Source organism: Nematolebias whitei, chromosome 22 (genome assembly GCF_014905685.2).
Source record: "Nematolebias whitei isolate Nwh7 chromosome 22, NemWhi1, whole genome shotgun sequence".
NCBI lineage: Eukaryota > Metazoa > Chordata > Actinopteri > Cyprinodontiformes > Rivulidae > Nematolebias > Nematolebias whitei.
The window spans coordinates 10,273,720-10,290,897 of NC_056519.1; the positions used below are offsets into that span (position 1 = coordinate 10,273,720).

The 17,178-nt window shown below is 37.1% G+C and overlaps 1 protein-coding gene across 2 annotated transcripts in view; it reads left to right on the forward strand.

Annotated features, from left to right (window-relative positions):
* Window positions 1-17,178, forward strand: part of grm8a (glutamate receptor, metabotropic 8a) — a 327,929-nt gene that overhangs the window by 251,217 nt on the left and 59,534 nt on the right. For both annotated transcript variants that reach the window (XM_037695788.1, XM_037695789.1), the window contains one exon: window positions 4,379-4,582. In XM_037695788.1, coding sequence (XP_037551716.1) covers window positions 4,379-4,582 — 204 coding nt within the window. The remainder of the gene's footprint in view (window positions 1-4,378; window positions 4,583-17,178) is intronic.

Genomic DNA, 17,178 nt, shown 5'->3' on the forward strand with positions numbered 1-17,178 from the left:
TACGGACAATAAGTACCAACAATTAAGGTGTGGCATGCTGGGGGTGTGACGTGTTCAGGATCTGGAGCGGTTTCCTCATCATCCTCTGCTCAGACACCTCTGTCAGAGACTGCAGCTCCACTCCCAGAACTGAGCCAGCTCTCTTGATGAGCTTATCAAGTCCATTTATTCCAATAAAGTTGTCTTAAACAGACAAAGTCCAAGTAAATATGGAGTAAGTTTACATTGTCAGTAATATCATGAAGGTTCATGCTGAGCAAGGTTCATGCACAAGGTTCATTGTCAGTAATACTTCACACAAATGCCTGAAACTACAGATTGAAGACTTCATCACATCACTGCCAAAAACGTCAAACTAGTTGAACAAAGTGAGACATCTGTTTGTTTACCTTCCCAAGGAAGAGCCTTTAAGTACATACTTTGATTAGATTTGGACTACAGGAAGAGGCAAATGATGCGTTTGAATGAAAATTTCACTTCCAACCAGCTTATATCTGAAATTCTCTATCTGTACCGTTTTAACTGAGCCTCTGTTTAAACAATTTCAGTGTTGGAACATACTGAAGGCAGACATTCATTGACCTTTCAACAATTTCCTGCAGGGTCAATAAAGTTCTATCTTATCTCATCTTACTTTTTCAAATTCTAAATCTATATTAATTGTGTTGGGCAATGATTTATTCAAGATTAGTCACAAAGAGTTGTAAACTAATTACCAGTTTTGGGTCTTTTAAATTTGACAGCCCCTTAGTTGTATTAACTTTCCCTGGCTGGATCTTCTTTATGGCTTTTGTTCTTGTAAAAAAAAAAGAAGCAAATGGTAAAATACAGAATCACCCTTGCAGTGCAAAAAAAAAAAAGATTAAATTAGCATCATTATTACGAGGGCTATTTGTATCGTAACATGTATGACAAGAATGTTGAACTTTTGAAAATCTTTAGGGTATGACATATTAAACCCACATTTCTTGAAGGTTTAGAAGGCTCTAAAATCTGCACTACAGGAAGTTCAGCCAGGCAAATGCACTCAATCTTTCATAAAACAAAGATTCCCTAAAGGTTGATTTTTATTTTTTTTAAATATTGCTTTACCTAATACATAGTTGGTACTTTCTCACTGATAAAAAAAAAAACATACTAAGCCATAAGTGCTGATGCATTTACATCATTATAAAAATGCATTTATCAAGATATGCTGATGATAATCACATTTTTTATTATTATTATCTTTGGCCCATAGAGCCACACAAAAAAAAAACCACTGTTTTGTTTTGATTACTTTTTTGGCTGCCGAACATGTCCAGCTTCTTTACTGCCCCTTTTCCATTTGTACCTTTAGTAACGGTACACAGTTTACACCGGGCACAGTTACTGAAAGCCAAGAGCTCAGGGGCCGGACATCCAGCAGTTATTGTCATTATAGTGGTTGAATATTAAACCTAGCATTATTTAAATATGTACCCATTGGTGGGCCGAACTGAGCTCACCCATGGGCCTGATTTGGCCCCTGGACCACCAGTTGAATAGCCCTGGGTTATATGGCTCATAATGCAGTTTCAGGGAACAGTTTTGGATACAGCAGCAGCATGGGTTGAATGACATTAGTCTTTAATGTACTTTAACTCCCATGTGGCCATATTAATTACAGTAATGGGACAAATTTTCCTGCCTGAGGGGTTGGAGGTACCTTACATTCATCAGTGTTCCCAGTCTTTACACTGTCAGATTTTTAGTCTATTATTCATATTTTATATGACAGGGGTGTCCATTCATGGTCCTTGAGGGCCACTCCTGTATGTTTTACTTGTTTCTCTGCTCCAACATACCTGATTGAGTTTGAATTACGTCTTTGTGTTCTGAAGAAGGCGCACCCATTCATTCAAATCAGGTGTACTGGAGCAGAGAAACTTCTCAAACATGCAGGATAGTGGCCTTCTAGGACCAGTATTTGATACCCCTGGTATATGGTAAAACATCTTTCCATTTTTTAACTAGAGTTTTGACATTAATCTAATGGAGGAGTTTGGCACAAAGTCCATTCTTAGCTAATCATTTGTAACGCTTAACCCCAATTTGACATTCTGGCCTGTCACAAATCAGTTTGCAGTTTTCCATTAATTACGTCCTCGTTTGTCTCTGACAGAACTGAAGACAACAGAATACTGATTCAGATATGATTTTAAAAACTGGGCGTGTTGCCAGAATTCTGGATGCTAATGAGAAAAGCTTCTTTTAAGTGTCTGCTGAGGTGTTAATCAGAATGTTGAACAGGTCGTTAATGGAAAATATTCAGGGCAATGATATTTGTGTAGCAGGTTTTCTAATGAACTATTGTAAAACTGTGAAGTACAACAAAGTGTCAACCAGTTAATATGTGTAACGCTTTAGCTCTGTTTAATTGCACAAAATATAATTAATTTTTAATTTGTTTCAATCTAATACCATGAACAGATATCTTTCTTTGTTTGTTTGGACTTCTGGATTGCTGAAAAAGAAATGCATTGGTGTGGCCATAGATGGGGTTTGATGAAATTAGTGGCCACCATCTTGTTAGGTGCTAAGCCTTTTTTCTGTGTGTGTGTATGAACAAGTCGAATACACACTTTACTAACTTGTGCTGTGTCATCAGTCCAACAATGCATAGAAAGTGTTTTAATACTTAAATCAACATACAGTATATTGTGAAAATTATGGGAGAAAAGTATCCTATAATGAGCATTACACCAAGCCTGGTCAAGCATTAGTGGGGGCAAAACACCAGCCCAGTACCACCATGATAAGACTAATGTGTTAGTCATTCTAGTCTAAACAGTGCATCAATAATCCATCCAGAGCTATGCTACCAGTATGCCAGTTAGTTTCACTTAGAATAATAAATACAATTTATTTTTCAAAGAAAAAAACATACGCAATACCATATTCTTTGAAGTTTGAGTTCCGATAATTGTAATAATGATAACACATTGGCCATTCCAATGATTTCTTTTTTTTTTTACCCCCAGTGCAATGGATCAACCTCATACTGGTACTGCTTAAAAGTAACCTGATTTGGTCTGAAGTAATGGGTGCAATTGTTATTTTTCAAACTGGTAGTCTTAGGTTTTGTTTTGAGGGAAAGTGCAAACAGGCATCTGACCAAGGTTCTCTTACACCTTAGTTTTATTTCTTTACACACACCCTGTTCTTTTATCCGTGTACTGTTAGGTATAGCTCCTGTTCCCTCAGATCAACACTGTCATGAACAAACACAAATATGGCCATGCATACAAACCACCAGACAGCTGCTTTTTAACCGTGGATTGGATTTCATTCTCAAGATCTCATTAATTCCTTATGGGTGCTCATATTGATTCTGGGTGCCTCTGGTCTTGTTAATTCAGCTCAGCCCAGATGGGTTTGGATTCAGTTTGTGTCGCCCGAAGGTGAATGTTACTTGTAAAAAATGGTGAATATAAGACAGGAATGTTTGGAGTGAGAAGGTAAGAAACGCAGAAAAGACAAAAGGTGTACAAGAGAAATTAGTAAAAATATAGCAATAAAAAGAAATAGTATTTCATTGACTTCAGATTGGACTTTTTAAATAAAACCTAATAGTGTTGTAATCAATTACTGATTTTTATCTTAAAACATGAGTTACTATAAACTCTTTCTTTCATTAATATATTATGCTTAAAGACACATAAATCCTTTTCAACAAGCTTCAGTGGAAAAGCTGTTTGGGTTTTTGTGTGCTGAATACTTAGTGTGTCAAAGCAACATGGGTGTTTGAAAGTGTATTTTGACATAAAGGCCAAATGCATATCTGCAAAATATTTAACGCTGAATACATCTAAATATTTATTTGTAATAATTAGTGTGCAGTAAAAGAAGAAGCTTGTGTTTAACCATAGAATGAACAGATGCTTCTAGTAAACACCGCCTGAGCCTGAAAAAATAGTAAGTGTTCATGTCCCCTCAAGACATTTTTTGACCGTTCCCTTGGACACAAAAATGCCATTATAAGTAGTTCAGAAGATGTTAAGAAGGAACATGTTGTTCTTTCTCCTGTAACTTTTCTGCCGAGGTGAGAATGGACCGAGAGGAGTTATTTGTCATCATCAGGCTGAGCGCCCTGCGCCTGTCTGCTGGTCAAACTGTCTTGAAAAACATTTTCATCTTTTTTTTTCTATCTTTACTCCTTTAAAGTTTTTCATTTCTTTTCTACCTAACTCCAACTTTGTTTGTTTAACCTTTCCCCCCACGTTTTATACCTCTTCCTGCTCTTTGATGCCCACGCTGAATGAATTCCCTTACAATGATCATAACTCACAATTATACAAATTGTTTAGTCCAAGGTACATTAGTTTATTTTTTACCTTGCTCTATTTTGCTCTTCCAGGTTTGGAAAAAGTTGGTCGTGACTCCAGCTATGAACAGGAAGGGAAGGTTCAGTTTGTGATGGATGCGGTGTACGCCATGGCACATGCTCTGCACCGCATGCACCGAGAGCTGTGCTACGGGTACCCAGGCCTCTGCCCGCAGATGGCCAACAACATTGATGGCAAAGAGCTGCTCGGCCACATTCGTGCTGTTAAGTTCAATGGTAAGTTTTGTTCTTGGTTTTTACTCTGCTTCCAACACAAATGGTGCATGTTGTTTACTCAAATACTAAATTAAGAAAGTAGAAGAGCAAGAATATGTAAATGTGACTGAAACTAACTGATTCTAAAAACACCAAAATCCTAAATTGCATTGAAAAGTACAGATTCTGTGCTAATTTTTGGTGTAGCTGGGCTTGATGGTAACTCATAGCACGTACTGAAAATGCTCAAAATTTTCCATATTTTCCGGACTTTGAGTCACACTTCTTTCCATAGTTTGGCCAGTCTTGCGACTTGTAGTCCGAAGCTACTTGTATACGTATTTTTCCCTATGCATGACGCAATTTTTGACTGACACGGTAAATGTTCATTCATACTGACATGAACCAAAGAGTAAACATTACCATTTGCAGCTGCGAGAGGGCCCTCTAGGCTTTTGACAACTATATGTTGTTCCTCTACCACTAACCCCCACAACATTCACTTAGAGACATCTGAGAAAAACTCAACACAAGTAAAATGCCCCCCAAAGTGATGTGGAATGAGATTGGTGAATTTACCAGTAACTTGCTTGTCAGACTCATTGGCTTGTTATGTTAATTAAGCATGTTCAGGATCCCAGGTATGTTCTGTGTGTTATTGTTATTTAAGATTAAATGTCTGTTCTTGCACTTAGTGAAATACACTTCTAGATAAATGTGACTTATACTCCAAAGTGACTTATCTATAGATTTTTCCTATTCGTGAGGCATTTTTTTGGACTGATGCGACCATACTCCGGAGCAACTTGTAGTCCAGAAAATACGGTAATATCTTTACTTAAAACTTAATTGTTAACCCATTTAGTCAGTCCTGTTTGTCCATTTTACAATATTTCTCATGACCCACTCGACCGGTTTTACAGAAAAATGTTAAACATATGAAAATATCTATAGTCAACCCAATTCAAGGTCACTACCAGAACCAATATTAGCCCCCACACAAAAGGCTTTAGCTCAGTCAATTCAAAAGATATTAAGCAAAAATCTTAGGTGGTATTAGGTAAGAGTCATTCGCAATGCATGCTTTGAGTGTGCATCTCAAGATACCGTATGAGCTTGTGCATAACGTTAATGTAATGCAACTCCATGATATCTCAATATAAGATGGTCTAAGTCTAGAAATTTGGCATTAAATGCAGAATTATATACATACCATCAATGGATACAAGTCCTTAAATTCACATAGAAGTGGAAATATATCAAGAATATGTCCTTAAATTTGGAGGCTCAGAAAGCCATCATAAACTAGCATGCTAAAATTAACCAGCATTTATCGAAGGAGAGAAATGGATCATAAGCGTAACAGCTTGTTTTTATGTAGACTGGTCATGGACAACATTTCTACAAGACCACAGTAGGCCACTTGATTTAACTGGCCCTTTCATGTTTACTTCCTATCAGTAAGAATAATCACATTTAACATCCAGAGATGAGGGGGAGGGTATACTGCCCAAGCACATATATAAGAATAATGGCTGGTGATAATGTCCATTTAATGGGCATTATGGTCCATTTAAGGAGTGAATAACAATTCCACCGGTGAGCGATGACTTTCTGTAAGAGTTTCAGACATAGTTCACCCAGCAGTCTACTTTCTTATGACTTTGTGGTTTTCATTTATATATTAAGAACTAACATTTAGAATAAATGTTTATCCAGCTTTGGTTTTAGACATATTAATTCAAGCAGTAGCCTACATATTGATTTGTTATTGACTCGGGGAACATTTACCTGTGATGAAGAGAAGGAAAAACTGAAGTGACTTAAAATTACATCAGGTAAAGCTTTTACACTGAGCTGAAATAAAGGAATACATGGAAAATAGTTCTTTACCTTTTGGAGACTGTGACACAAAGGTAAATAATTAAGTTATTGATTTTAATAGTTTAAACATTAGGGGTGGTTTTCCCTTAATGGATGGTGTCTGGTGACCTGGGGGTTTGCCAAGCTGGTGCAATTATAGTGAAAACAGTTTCATTGTAAATTAGTTCCTTTTTTGTGTGTGTGCGTTTTTTTATTTAGCTCTTACTTTTGCAGTGCCACACTTTGTCTAATCAATTAAAAAATAAAACTTATGCTTGACTTTTTCCCTTTAATATTTTTATTTTCCACACTGAGAACTGATTAACCTATGAAGTCAGTATTATTCAAGATGGCTGTCACAGCTAAGCAGCCGCCGGAAACACAAAATGGTTTTAAATTTGTCATATTTGCTGATATTGAGCTAAAGTTCCATATGGTAGTAACTGAGAGTTATTCTTAACACATAATTCAAACTGCTAACAGATCATGATATCACACATTTACAAGATTATCTAAAATGTCTCTCTTCTTATCATAAGATTATCTTAAAAAGCAGCAGACAATGTAAATTCAAGGAATGCAATACTTTTATTTCTAGACATTTTTTTTCTTACAAATGTTGCTCATTTTCAAGTATCATCAGAGCCTTTTTTTTTTTTTGAAAACGCTCTTATTAATCTCTTTTCTCCTCAATGCTCCAGTTCCTCCTTTTCATTTCCTGTGTTCCTCTGCACAGCACTGTGTGGAATACATAAAAGCTGATGAATACAGAGCAAGAGAGCCTGCAGAAAGGTTGTTGTATTGTGTAGATCATAGGAAGACCTGTCTGATTTAAATGTAAGATTAAAACTGCATGAATATGACTGTGTGGGAAAACGTGTGCTGGTGTTTGTTGTATCCGGAACCATCCGTTTGTCATCACTTGAAGTGTCAGAAAGCAATTCACAAGCGGACGCTGATTGCTCTTTCATACTCCAGCACCAAGTTTATGCTCAGGTGTGTTTCTCAGTTATTGCTGGCCTAGAGGCAAGAGAAATCATCCCATAAACACTAAGTCACAAACTTAATCCCTAGATGAGTCACTGAAGCCTTCTCAGTCATTGGAACTTCACAAAACGTGCTGTAAGTGATCTTGGAGAGTAAAAAAAGAAAAAGGTTACAGTGTTCAAATGATTTCAGAATGCAAGTTTGAGGTCATGTTGCCTGGTTGTTTTACAAGCTGATGGCACCTTATGATAGAAATACATGCAGATAAAGATAAATACATGCATATTAGTTCATGTTTTCATAGATATGTTAACAATTATACATGTGTATATATATACACACATATATATACATACACTACCTTGCCAAAAGTATTTGCTCACCAATCTAAATGATCAGAATCAGGTGTTCCAATCACTTCCATGGCCACAGGTGTATAAAATGAAGCACCTAGGCATGCAGACTGTTTTACAAACATTTGTGAAAGAATGGGTCGCTCTCGGGAGCTCAGTGAAATCCAGCGTGGAACTGATAGGATGCCACCTATGCAACAAATCCAGTCATGAAATTTCCTCGCTCCTAAATATTCCACAATCAACTGTCAGTTGTATTATAAGAAAATGGAAGTGTTTGGGAATGACAGCAACTCAGCCACGAAGTGGTAGGCCACTTAAACTGATGGGGCAGGGTCAGCGGATGCTGAAACGCATAGTGCGAAGAGGTGGAGATGTTTTTCAGGAGCTGGGCATGGCCCCTTGGTTCCAGTGAAAGGAACTCTGACTGCTTCAACATACCAAGATATTTTGGACAATTCCATGCTCCCAACTTTGTGGGAACAGTTTGGAGCTGGCCCCTTCCTCTTCCAATACGTCTGTGCACCAGTGCACAAAGCAAGGTCCATAAAGACATGGATTGCAGAGTCTGGTGTGGATGAACTTGACTGGCCTGCACAGAGTCCTGACCTCAACCTGATAGAACACCTTTGGGATGAATTAGAGCGGAGACTGAGAGCCAGGCCTTCTCGTCCAACATCATCAGTATGTGACCTCACAAACGTGCTTCTGGAAGAATGGTCAAAAATCCCCATAAACACACTCCTAAACCTTGTGGACAGCTTTCCCAGAAGAGGTGAAGCTGTTCTAGCTGCATAGGGTGGAACAACGTCGTATTGAACCCTATGGATTAGGAATGGGATGTCCGTTAAGCTCATATGTGAGTCAAGGCAGTTGAGCGAATACTCTTGGTGATGTAGTGTATATATATATATATATATATATATATATATATATATATATATGAGCATGTTGAATAAAAGCCTGATTGAGGTGTTTATCTTACAAGTGTCCTAATGAATTGTACATCAGTAGTGAAAACTATTTTAATTAGCAATATTAGGCTGAAATTGGTCTTCGTATAAAGCCCATTTAGCTTACATCATGTGACCTTTGTTTCCTGAGACTTAAGATGGCAACGCGGTCATTATTAGTTCATTGCCTTGAGTGTTTCCTGTTGGAAGAAAGTAATTTATCTCTAAAATCAGAGTGAAGACATGGTGAAGTCAGGCAAGGAATGAGAATGGTGCTGGCAGCAGGTACCAGCCAGGCAGACAGGATCCTTGCTGCCTGAATTAGACTCTAGTTTGGACTTGGTCACCCACTGGGCACACTTCCGTATGTCTCTGACTGCCTACATCACAAAAAGTGAGATATGAAGTCCCAACGGGTTTTGAAGAGGAGCCCTGCTTTGAGGTTTGGTGTGTGGGACTGTCTTGTGGGACAGTTGGGCACAAACCTCAGAAGTAACTTCTAATATCTACACAATCTGCTGTAATGTAAGTACACTATGTACACATAGTACACACTATGCTAAATGTTGGTACCTGTAGGCAATACACAGCACATTGCTGTCCATCATGGTGCAAAAAGAAGTGATGTCACTGAACGGGCTCCATCAGTAGGGTTGAGCACGTTCATCCTTCACAGGAACATAAAGTGTAGCTCATACAGATTAAAATAAATTAATTCACATGTATAAGTTACAAGTTTAAAATTCTAACTGAACAAATTGCCAGTATGACCTTTGCTGTATTCTATTAGCAAACTTTTCTAGATAGTTGTCAGAAAAAAGTTGATAGATGAAGTAATGCACCATTTAACTTTTTTTTTTTTTTTTTTTTTTTGCTTTATTGTGGAGTTTTTCTTTGCTCTTTACTGGCCTGTCTCTACATCTGTGTGCTTCTTTCCTTTATTGTGCTTACATGTACTATATTTTAATAATATGGAAGCATTTAAAGCTGCTCTTATTTATATAATTTATTGTAGTTATTGCCTCAAAACAAAAAAAAAGTGGGATGAAATTATGACTGAAAGATGTAGAAAACATTCTCTCAAAGAACTACAAGCTTGATGCTATTTAATAAAAGCCTATTTTATGTAAGTGCATTGTAAGCTAAAAAAATCTAAACCTGAAAATCTCTCAAAGCTTATCACAAAGTTGTTGTTCCATTTTCCCCCCTCCTTGTTTCTTGCATGTAGAGTATGGATGTGCCTGCAAATAAAACAAAACCAGGTGGGCAAACACATTTTGGCACTTTTTTGTTTTGTTTTGTTTTGATTCTTAAACCATGGGCCGTTAATAACTACAATAAAGATCAAGTTTAAAGAGAATTATTACAAAGTTTTTTTCTGCAAGAAGTAGTCAAATTTTGTCTGAACTTTTACTTTAAATCAACCATTAACTCCAGAATTGTGCAAAATGTATGTTACAATTTAGAGCTGTGCTCAGTTCAAGTTCCTCACATAACAAAAATAATACTATTTGGATGCAAGACTGTGAATAGATTGTGTTTGTAGCACTCACAAGAGTTCTGATGTAACTTTTAAAAGAATAAAAGATCAACATCAAGAGACGAATTATGTCAACTTTACACTGAAAGCTTTTCCGTAGTCTGTGTACATTTAATCTCTCAGGGAGTTTACTTTGAAAGGCTGAGTTTGCTGTGAGGTTATTTGAGTTGAAGCACAAGGAACTCAAGAGTCTATTAAATAATTATGTAAATCCAGACAGCTTTTTTTTTTTTTTAAATGATCAAAGAATCCATCAAACCTGCCAGAAGAAAACCTACAGAGATGCCCCACAACGGTTCCACTGCTTGATCTTTTGTAATTACATTTATTTATCTAAATCTAAGAACTGGTTCTGAAATCATTTGTTGTTGTTTTTTTTCTAATAGATGCATTTTTAGAGCTCAGGTGTGACCTCCTTATGTTATGGCATTTTGTCTCCTTTGAATGTGTGAAAAGTCTCGAGTCTGATGCGTTTGTGCAAATGGCTGAAGAAGAGCTACGAGGTTTGTTGGATGCTTTTTTTTTTTTTTGTATCAGATGGACATTAATAACACCAAAAAAGAAAATGGAAAACACCCAGAGTAGCTCTAACTGTTGATTTCACATTGCAAAAAAGGCAGTACAAGAAAATGTTTTCAGGACTATGGATTCTCTGCTGCTGCTTTAGATTCACACCGATTCAGCTGCATGAGAGAACTTGACCCAGTGAGTGGGAGGAGATGATTTTGACTTCTTAAGGCAGGGATTGTTCTCCAGCTTGATTTACACAGAGCCAACTTAACTTGCAAATTCTGACCTAGAAGTTCACAGCAGTGACAGCGAAAGAAAGAGAGGCACAGGTACAGGAATGGAAATAAGGAAGAATATTTATTGTTGCTGTCTGTTTCCTGCGTGCTCTGTGGGAGAATTGTGTTTAAATGCTTGGCGTGAAGTCTGATCTGTTCAAGTGAGGGTTTAAACTCCTCCGAGGCTGTAACTTGTCTCCTCCGCTGTTTTGATTTTTATGGATGGATGGTGAAGGCAGCTGGGCAGGTCAACTTTCTCTAGCTGAACCACTGATAGATTTTATTGTAACTTTCAAAAAACAGTCATTGGATGCACATCTTGAACTGTTTAACTAGTATTTGGTAGCAGTAGCTGAAAGTTATTTACAACACATACTCTGGGAACTACAGTCTGCACTACTCGCTTAAAACTAACATTTTCTACTGTTAACCCTGTTTGTTAGCAAAATATCATGATCATTGGACATAATTTAATGACACTTTGAGATTTGTTTCACACCTTTAGTTGATTATCTTTTGGACTCTATTCAAGATGGCTGCCACAAATAATTGACTTTAGCAAACACGCATTAGGCTGTTACTCTTTAATAACTTTGCGATAAAATGCATCAATTACTTCAAGCAATTCTAGACCTTAAGTTGAAGAGATTGAGCTTAAAAAATGCTAAATGTATTGTTTCAATAACAGGTTAGATAATAACAATGACACCAATGATACAAGTAGGATATAAAGTAAATTGTACATTTTTTTAATTTGTATTTTATAATTCAATTGAATAGCAAATGGTCTCATAGTGAAGCAGATGGAAGTGTGCCTTCTTTGTCGTTCAAATAAAATTGTTTTTGCTACCGTATAATAACTCCAGCAGAGAAATAAGATGGACATTCCCACTGGAAGCTGCTCACACTAATTAGAAAAGTTTGACTTTGAGATGATGATCTCTACACGTGGCTGAACAACCCTGTGGATGCACATAAACTGGGAGTGATTGTAATCATGAGAGGAAGGGACTAACCAGCTGGGGGTGATGAAGTTCATCTGCTCATAATGACCTCAGGGAGAAACTGAAAGGACGACAGAATGGAAGGCGTATTTTATTTAGAGTTGATAAACTTGACCAGACTTTTTTTTTTTTTTGGGAGAGATAAAAAAGGAGCAAAGGTTACAGAGAGGGTTAAAGAGAGCAGAAAGTCCAACTTGATACGATGACTTTGGAGGACAACGATGGCAAAAGAGAGGAATAAAATATAAGGGAGGTTTGCAGTCGTTCCATCAGTGGGTTTGAAATCATTGTTCACAATTCTGCAATTATTTATCCAGTCACATGTTCTGGTCTGGTCACCAGAGGTGGAAAGATACTGAAAAATTGTACTCAATACAAGTACTGCTACACTGCTTAAATTGTACTCAGTTACAAGTAAAAGTTCTTATGTTATAAAAATACTTAAGTAAAACTACAAAGTACTCTTCTCAAAAACTACTCCGAGTATAAATTATTATTTTTAATTAATTAATGTTTTATTTTGTTGTCAATAGAAGGCATTCACTTTGATTTACTGTATATAATCGCTACATTCAAAGTACATTTCTGAGACACCCAGAAGCTCTGTCTTATTTCAGTACCAGGCAAACCGATGGCAGTGACCAGATCTAAGATCTTTGCATACCCTCACATCTGTACAATTAAAATGTAAACAGGAACGATGCAGAGCAAACATCACAAAAGACTAGCTTTCTCTTTAAAAATATCAAATTAACTGATTACCCTCTAGATGCAGGAAGAGAGCCACCTGCATCATGAAGGACCTCACTCACCCAGCATACACACTTTTTGGCCCACTCCCCTCAGGAAGGAAGTTAAGAAGAATTAAGTGTAGAACCACTAGACTGAGGAACAGCTTCTACCCTGAGGCTGTTAGACTCATGAATCTCTAACCAGAATAATCACTGTGAAAAATTACATCACATTGCTGCTGATCTGTTTCATGTTGCTGCTGATCTGTTTCATGTTGATGTGTTTGTGCGTGCTCATCTGCTCACACAGACTGTTCATCGTAATGTTTTTATGCTGTTAGTGCTTAGTGTATATTTAGTTGATGTTTTTCTTAGGTCATATCTTAGATCTTATTACTGTTTTTCTTTTACATTTTATTGTGGAATGTAACTAGGACCCTGCATACATAATCTCGTTCCAGATTGAGTGTTGGTGCAGAGGTTAGAAGATGGGCTTGTGATCGGAAAGTCGCAGATTCACCTCCCGGTACTATCAACATAAAAAAAATGTGGGTGGAAAAGGTGGAACACCCACACCTCCCTCCACCTTCATTCGTCCCACTCTGGGCCCCTGAGCAAGGCCCTTAACCCCCACATCTGCTCCCCAAACAGGCCTCTCTTGAAAATGAGTTATCGTGGCTCAATGAGACTACCTGTATAAATAAAGGGTAAATGAAAAAAAACACATGTACCACATGTGATGTGCATGACAAATACATCTTTCTGACTCTGACTAAATATTGCACTCACCAAAGATCAGACGAAGTCTGAGCAAAACAGACACTCTGCTACACTGCCTTGGTGACAATAGCCCTGTTTTCAGTAATAACAGCAAGTCTTATTGGATTGATATGATTACAATACCATAAGCTACTACTTTAGTAATGTTCACGCTACTTCTCACGTTTTCTCTTGTAAGATATAGCATGGGTCTGAGTTTTGTAACGTGGTTTGAGGTAGGAGGCCTCCATTTTTCCTCTTCTGCAAGTTCTCAGGTGAAGTGGGCGAATCGTTCGGGGGGGGGGATGTAGGAAGTTGGTCACTGAAAACAAATTCAATTCAATTTATTTATAAAGCGCCAGGTCACAACAGAACTGATCTCAGGGCACTGCACAGAAACATTCATATATAAAAATAAGTTAACGTTATTTATCTGAGGAGCAGACTGCTTTGAATTTAACTTCATCGCAGAACTCTCATCTTGAGCAAACACAAAGGCAACAGTGGAAAGGAAAAACTCCCTCATGAGGAAGAAACCTTTAGCAGCACCAGGCTCAGGACAAGCGGCCATCTACTTCGACCGGCTGGGTTTGAGAGGAACAGATACACAATGGCAGGTCAAAAATCACATGTCAAGATAGAAACAGTATCAAATGAAAACTATTCAGTTTTAACAATTCATTTAAGGAAACTAGGTCAATTTGTCCTCTAGTAGTCTAAGCCTATAACAGCATAACAAGCCAATCCTAACTATAGGATTTATCAAAAGGAAAATCTTAATCCCAGTCTCTACAGATAGAAACTGGAAGTTGGTTTCACAAGAGGAGCCTGATAACTGAAAGATCTTCCTCCCGTTCTGTTTTTGGAAACTCTAGGAACCGCAAGTAAGCCTGCAGTCTGAGAGCAAAGTTCTCTGTTAGGAAAATATAGAACAAAAAGATCTCAAATATAAGATGGAGCTAGGCTGTTCAGGGCTTTGTAGGTTAGAAGTAAGATTTTGAATTCATTTCTGGATTTGACAGTGAGCCAGTGGAGAGAAACTAAAACTGGAGAGATACGATCTCTCCTCCTAACTCCAGTTAAGACTCTGGCAGCAGCATTTTGGATTAACTGAAGACTTTAAAGAAGTATTTGGACACCCAGATAATAAACCATTGCAATAGTCCAATTTAGATGTGACAAATGCATGAACCAGTTTTTTTTTTTACATAATTTTTAGGCTAGATGTTTCTAATTTTAGTGATATTAGACAGGTGGAAGAAGGCTGTTCTAGTAATGTTTTTAATGTGGGGGTTAAAAGACATGTCCTGATCAAAAATATCACCAAGATTTTTAACATTAGAGCTGGAGGCCAGATTAATGTCATCCAAGGAGGGTGAAAAACTGAAAAAATTATTCCTAAGATGCTCAAGTCCAAAAACCAAAACCTCAGTCTTGTCTGTATTTAAAAACAGAAAATTAAGGGTCATCCAAGTTTTTATGTCTTTAAGACATGCTCTTGTAGTCTAAGTAGCTGATTGGATTTATTGGGTTTCATGGACAAATATAACCGTATAATCAGCATAACAATGAAAATTTATCTCATTCTGTTTAATAACTTTACCTAATGGAAGCATACAGTAGTATTGGTCCAAGCACTGAACCCTGAGGCGCTCGATGACTAACTTTGGTGTATGAAGAAGATTTGTTCTTTACATTTACATTATTACAAATGAGACGAAAAGAAAGACGAACTGGCAGATTTACAAGTATAAATGTCTAATCCAACATAGACTGTTGTTATAAACAATCCTGTAGTCTCATTTTATATCATAGGAAAACATTTCAACAAATTTAAAATCCAAATTGCAAATTAGTTGGTTGACTGGATGGATAAAACTATCAGTCAGTATAAACCAATACATTTGCATATTTTAGCTTCAACAGAATTTTCTAGTGTCATTTTTGCCACAACTTTTATTATTATTATCTCTTATCGTATTACTTTCTCTTGTCAAAGATGGTCTTGTAACTTTTTATTTATTTTGCCTGTTAACTTCATTTCTAAATCAAGTTCAGTCTTCCTAAAATGTATTTCTATCCACATTCAAATTGTTTTGTCTGTTTTAATCATCAATATGGTCTTCTTCCTCTATTTCCAATGTTATTTCTCTTCTCTTGAGTTTTTTTTTTTTTTACATCACAGCACATATATTGGCTCGGTAAATGAGTTTTCTGTAATTTCACGAGATTGCAAATCATCTTTGTGCTCAGCACACTTTAGTGGGTGGGTCTATTCCTATGTAAAGGTAATTATTCCACTATGTTGATATTTTCAAATGTATTTACTATTTTATTGATTTGTTATCCATTCTCCCCCAACACCCCAATCAAGGCAACAATGTAACAAAGGAGGAAGATGAGAGAAGATTTTTGAAACAAAAGTGGATGTAATATTGGAAGTTTCAAAATGTGCACTGAAGTGAAGTGGGGGAGGTAACTTCAGACACCTGAGCACAGGAATAAATTAAATTTGAGGGGAGAAGGAAAAGCAGCTGTTGCAGGAGGCAAGAGGCTTGGCCTGGATGGTGGTTTTACAGCACAGCCTCATGGCCTAGCTAAACAAAAAGTTTATAAAGTGAATTTATTTGTTGGAAAATGTTTGGAAAGGAAACGGAAATAAACTGCCAGTAAACGATGGTGACTAGACTTAAGCAGCTTCTTAGACTCAGTTACCTTCTCTGCTGGAGATTGGTGTGAAAATGAGTGTTTCTGTGCCACAAGATCAGGCTTCATTATCACTTTTCATCTGCCATTTCAGATTCTCTTTCTGTGTTTGAACTGCCTTTGTCGCTCTCCCCTATTAGAGCTGTGGATGCAGAGCTCACAGATGGGAGCCTGTTGGCACAAAGTCAGAACACACGCACAGTCCATGTTTTATTAATGAATGCTGCAGTGGAGTTCTTGCAGTTCCTTCTCATAAACACTTAGTTCCTGTGAAAACGCTGTTTTCACCATGAATGTTTCTAAAGTGAACCAGACGAGAATCGAGGCCTTTGAAGCCCTTTCTGGTTGTTGTTTTCTACAACTTTCTGAATCAGCCTTTTTTCACGTGGTTGGTGGTGTATTTGTTTTAATGTATTTATTTTGCTGTATGTATACCAGGAAGTTGTGTAAGGTTTAATGTACTCTCTTTGTCCATTTGGTTCTCAGCTTCTGTTACCGTCGCTTGTCAGCCCGAAAGATTAAAAGACTATGCTTATTAATCTTACACATTCTGTTGTACGTCCTGGTATTTTCCCTAATCTTAACAGTTTCAAAATGTGGCTTCACTTTGTCTTTCTTTGATTATGCGTTTATTTGTCATTATTTACTGTGCATAGTTTGGTGATTTTGTGATTGCAACTTTTCATATATATACATTAGGGCTGGGCCATATATCGTTCACGATAATACCGGTTAAAAATAAAGCTTGCCCGGGAAAATAAATTATATCATGATATGCTAATTTCATGACGTAATACGGCAAACGCCCCGTTAACAGAACCAAGTGCGCCGAACGACCAAACCGAACTGCGCATATCACAATATTATATTTGAGCCATATCGCCCACCCTATATATATATATATATATATATATATATATATATATATATATATAT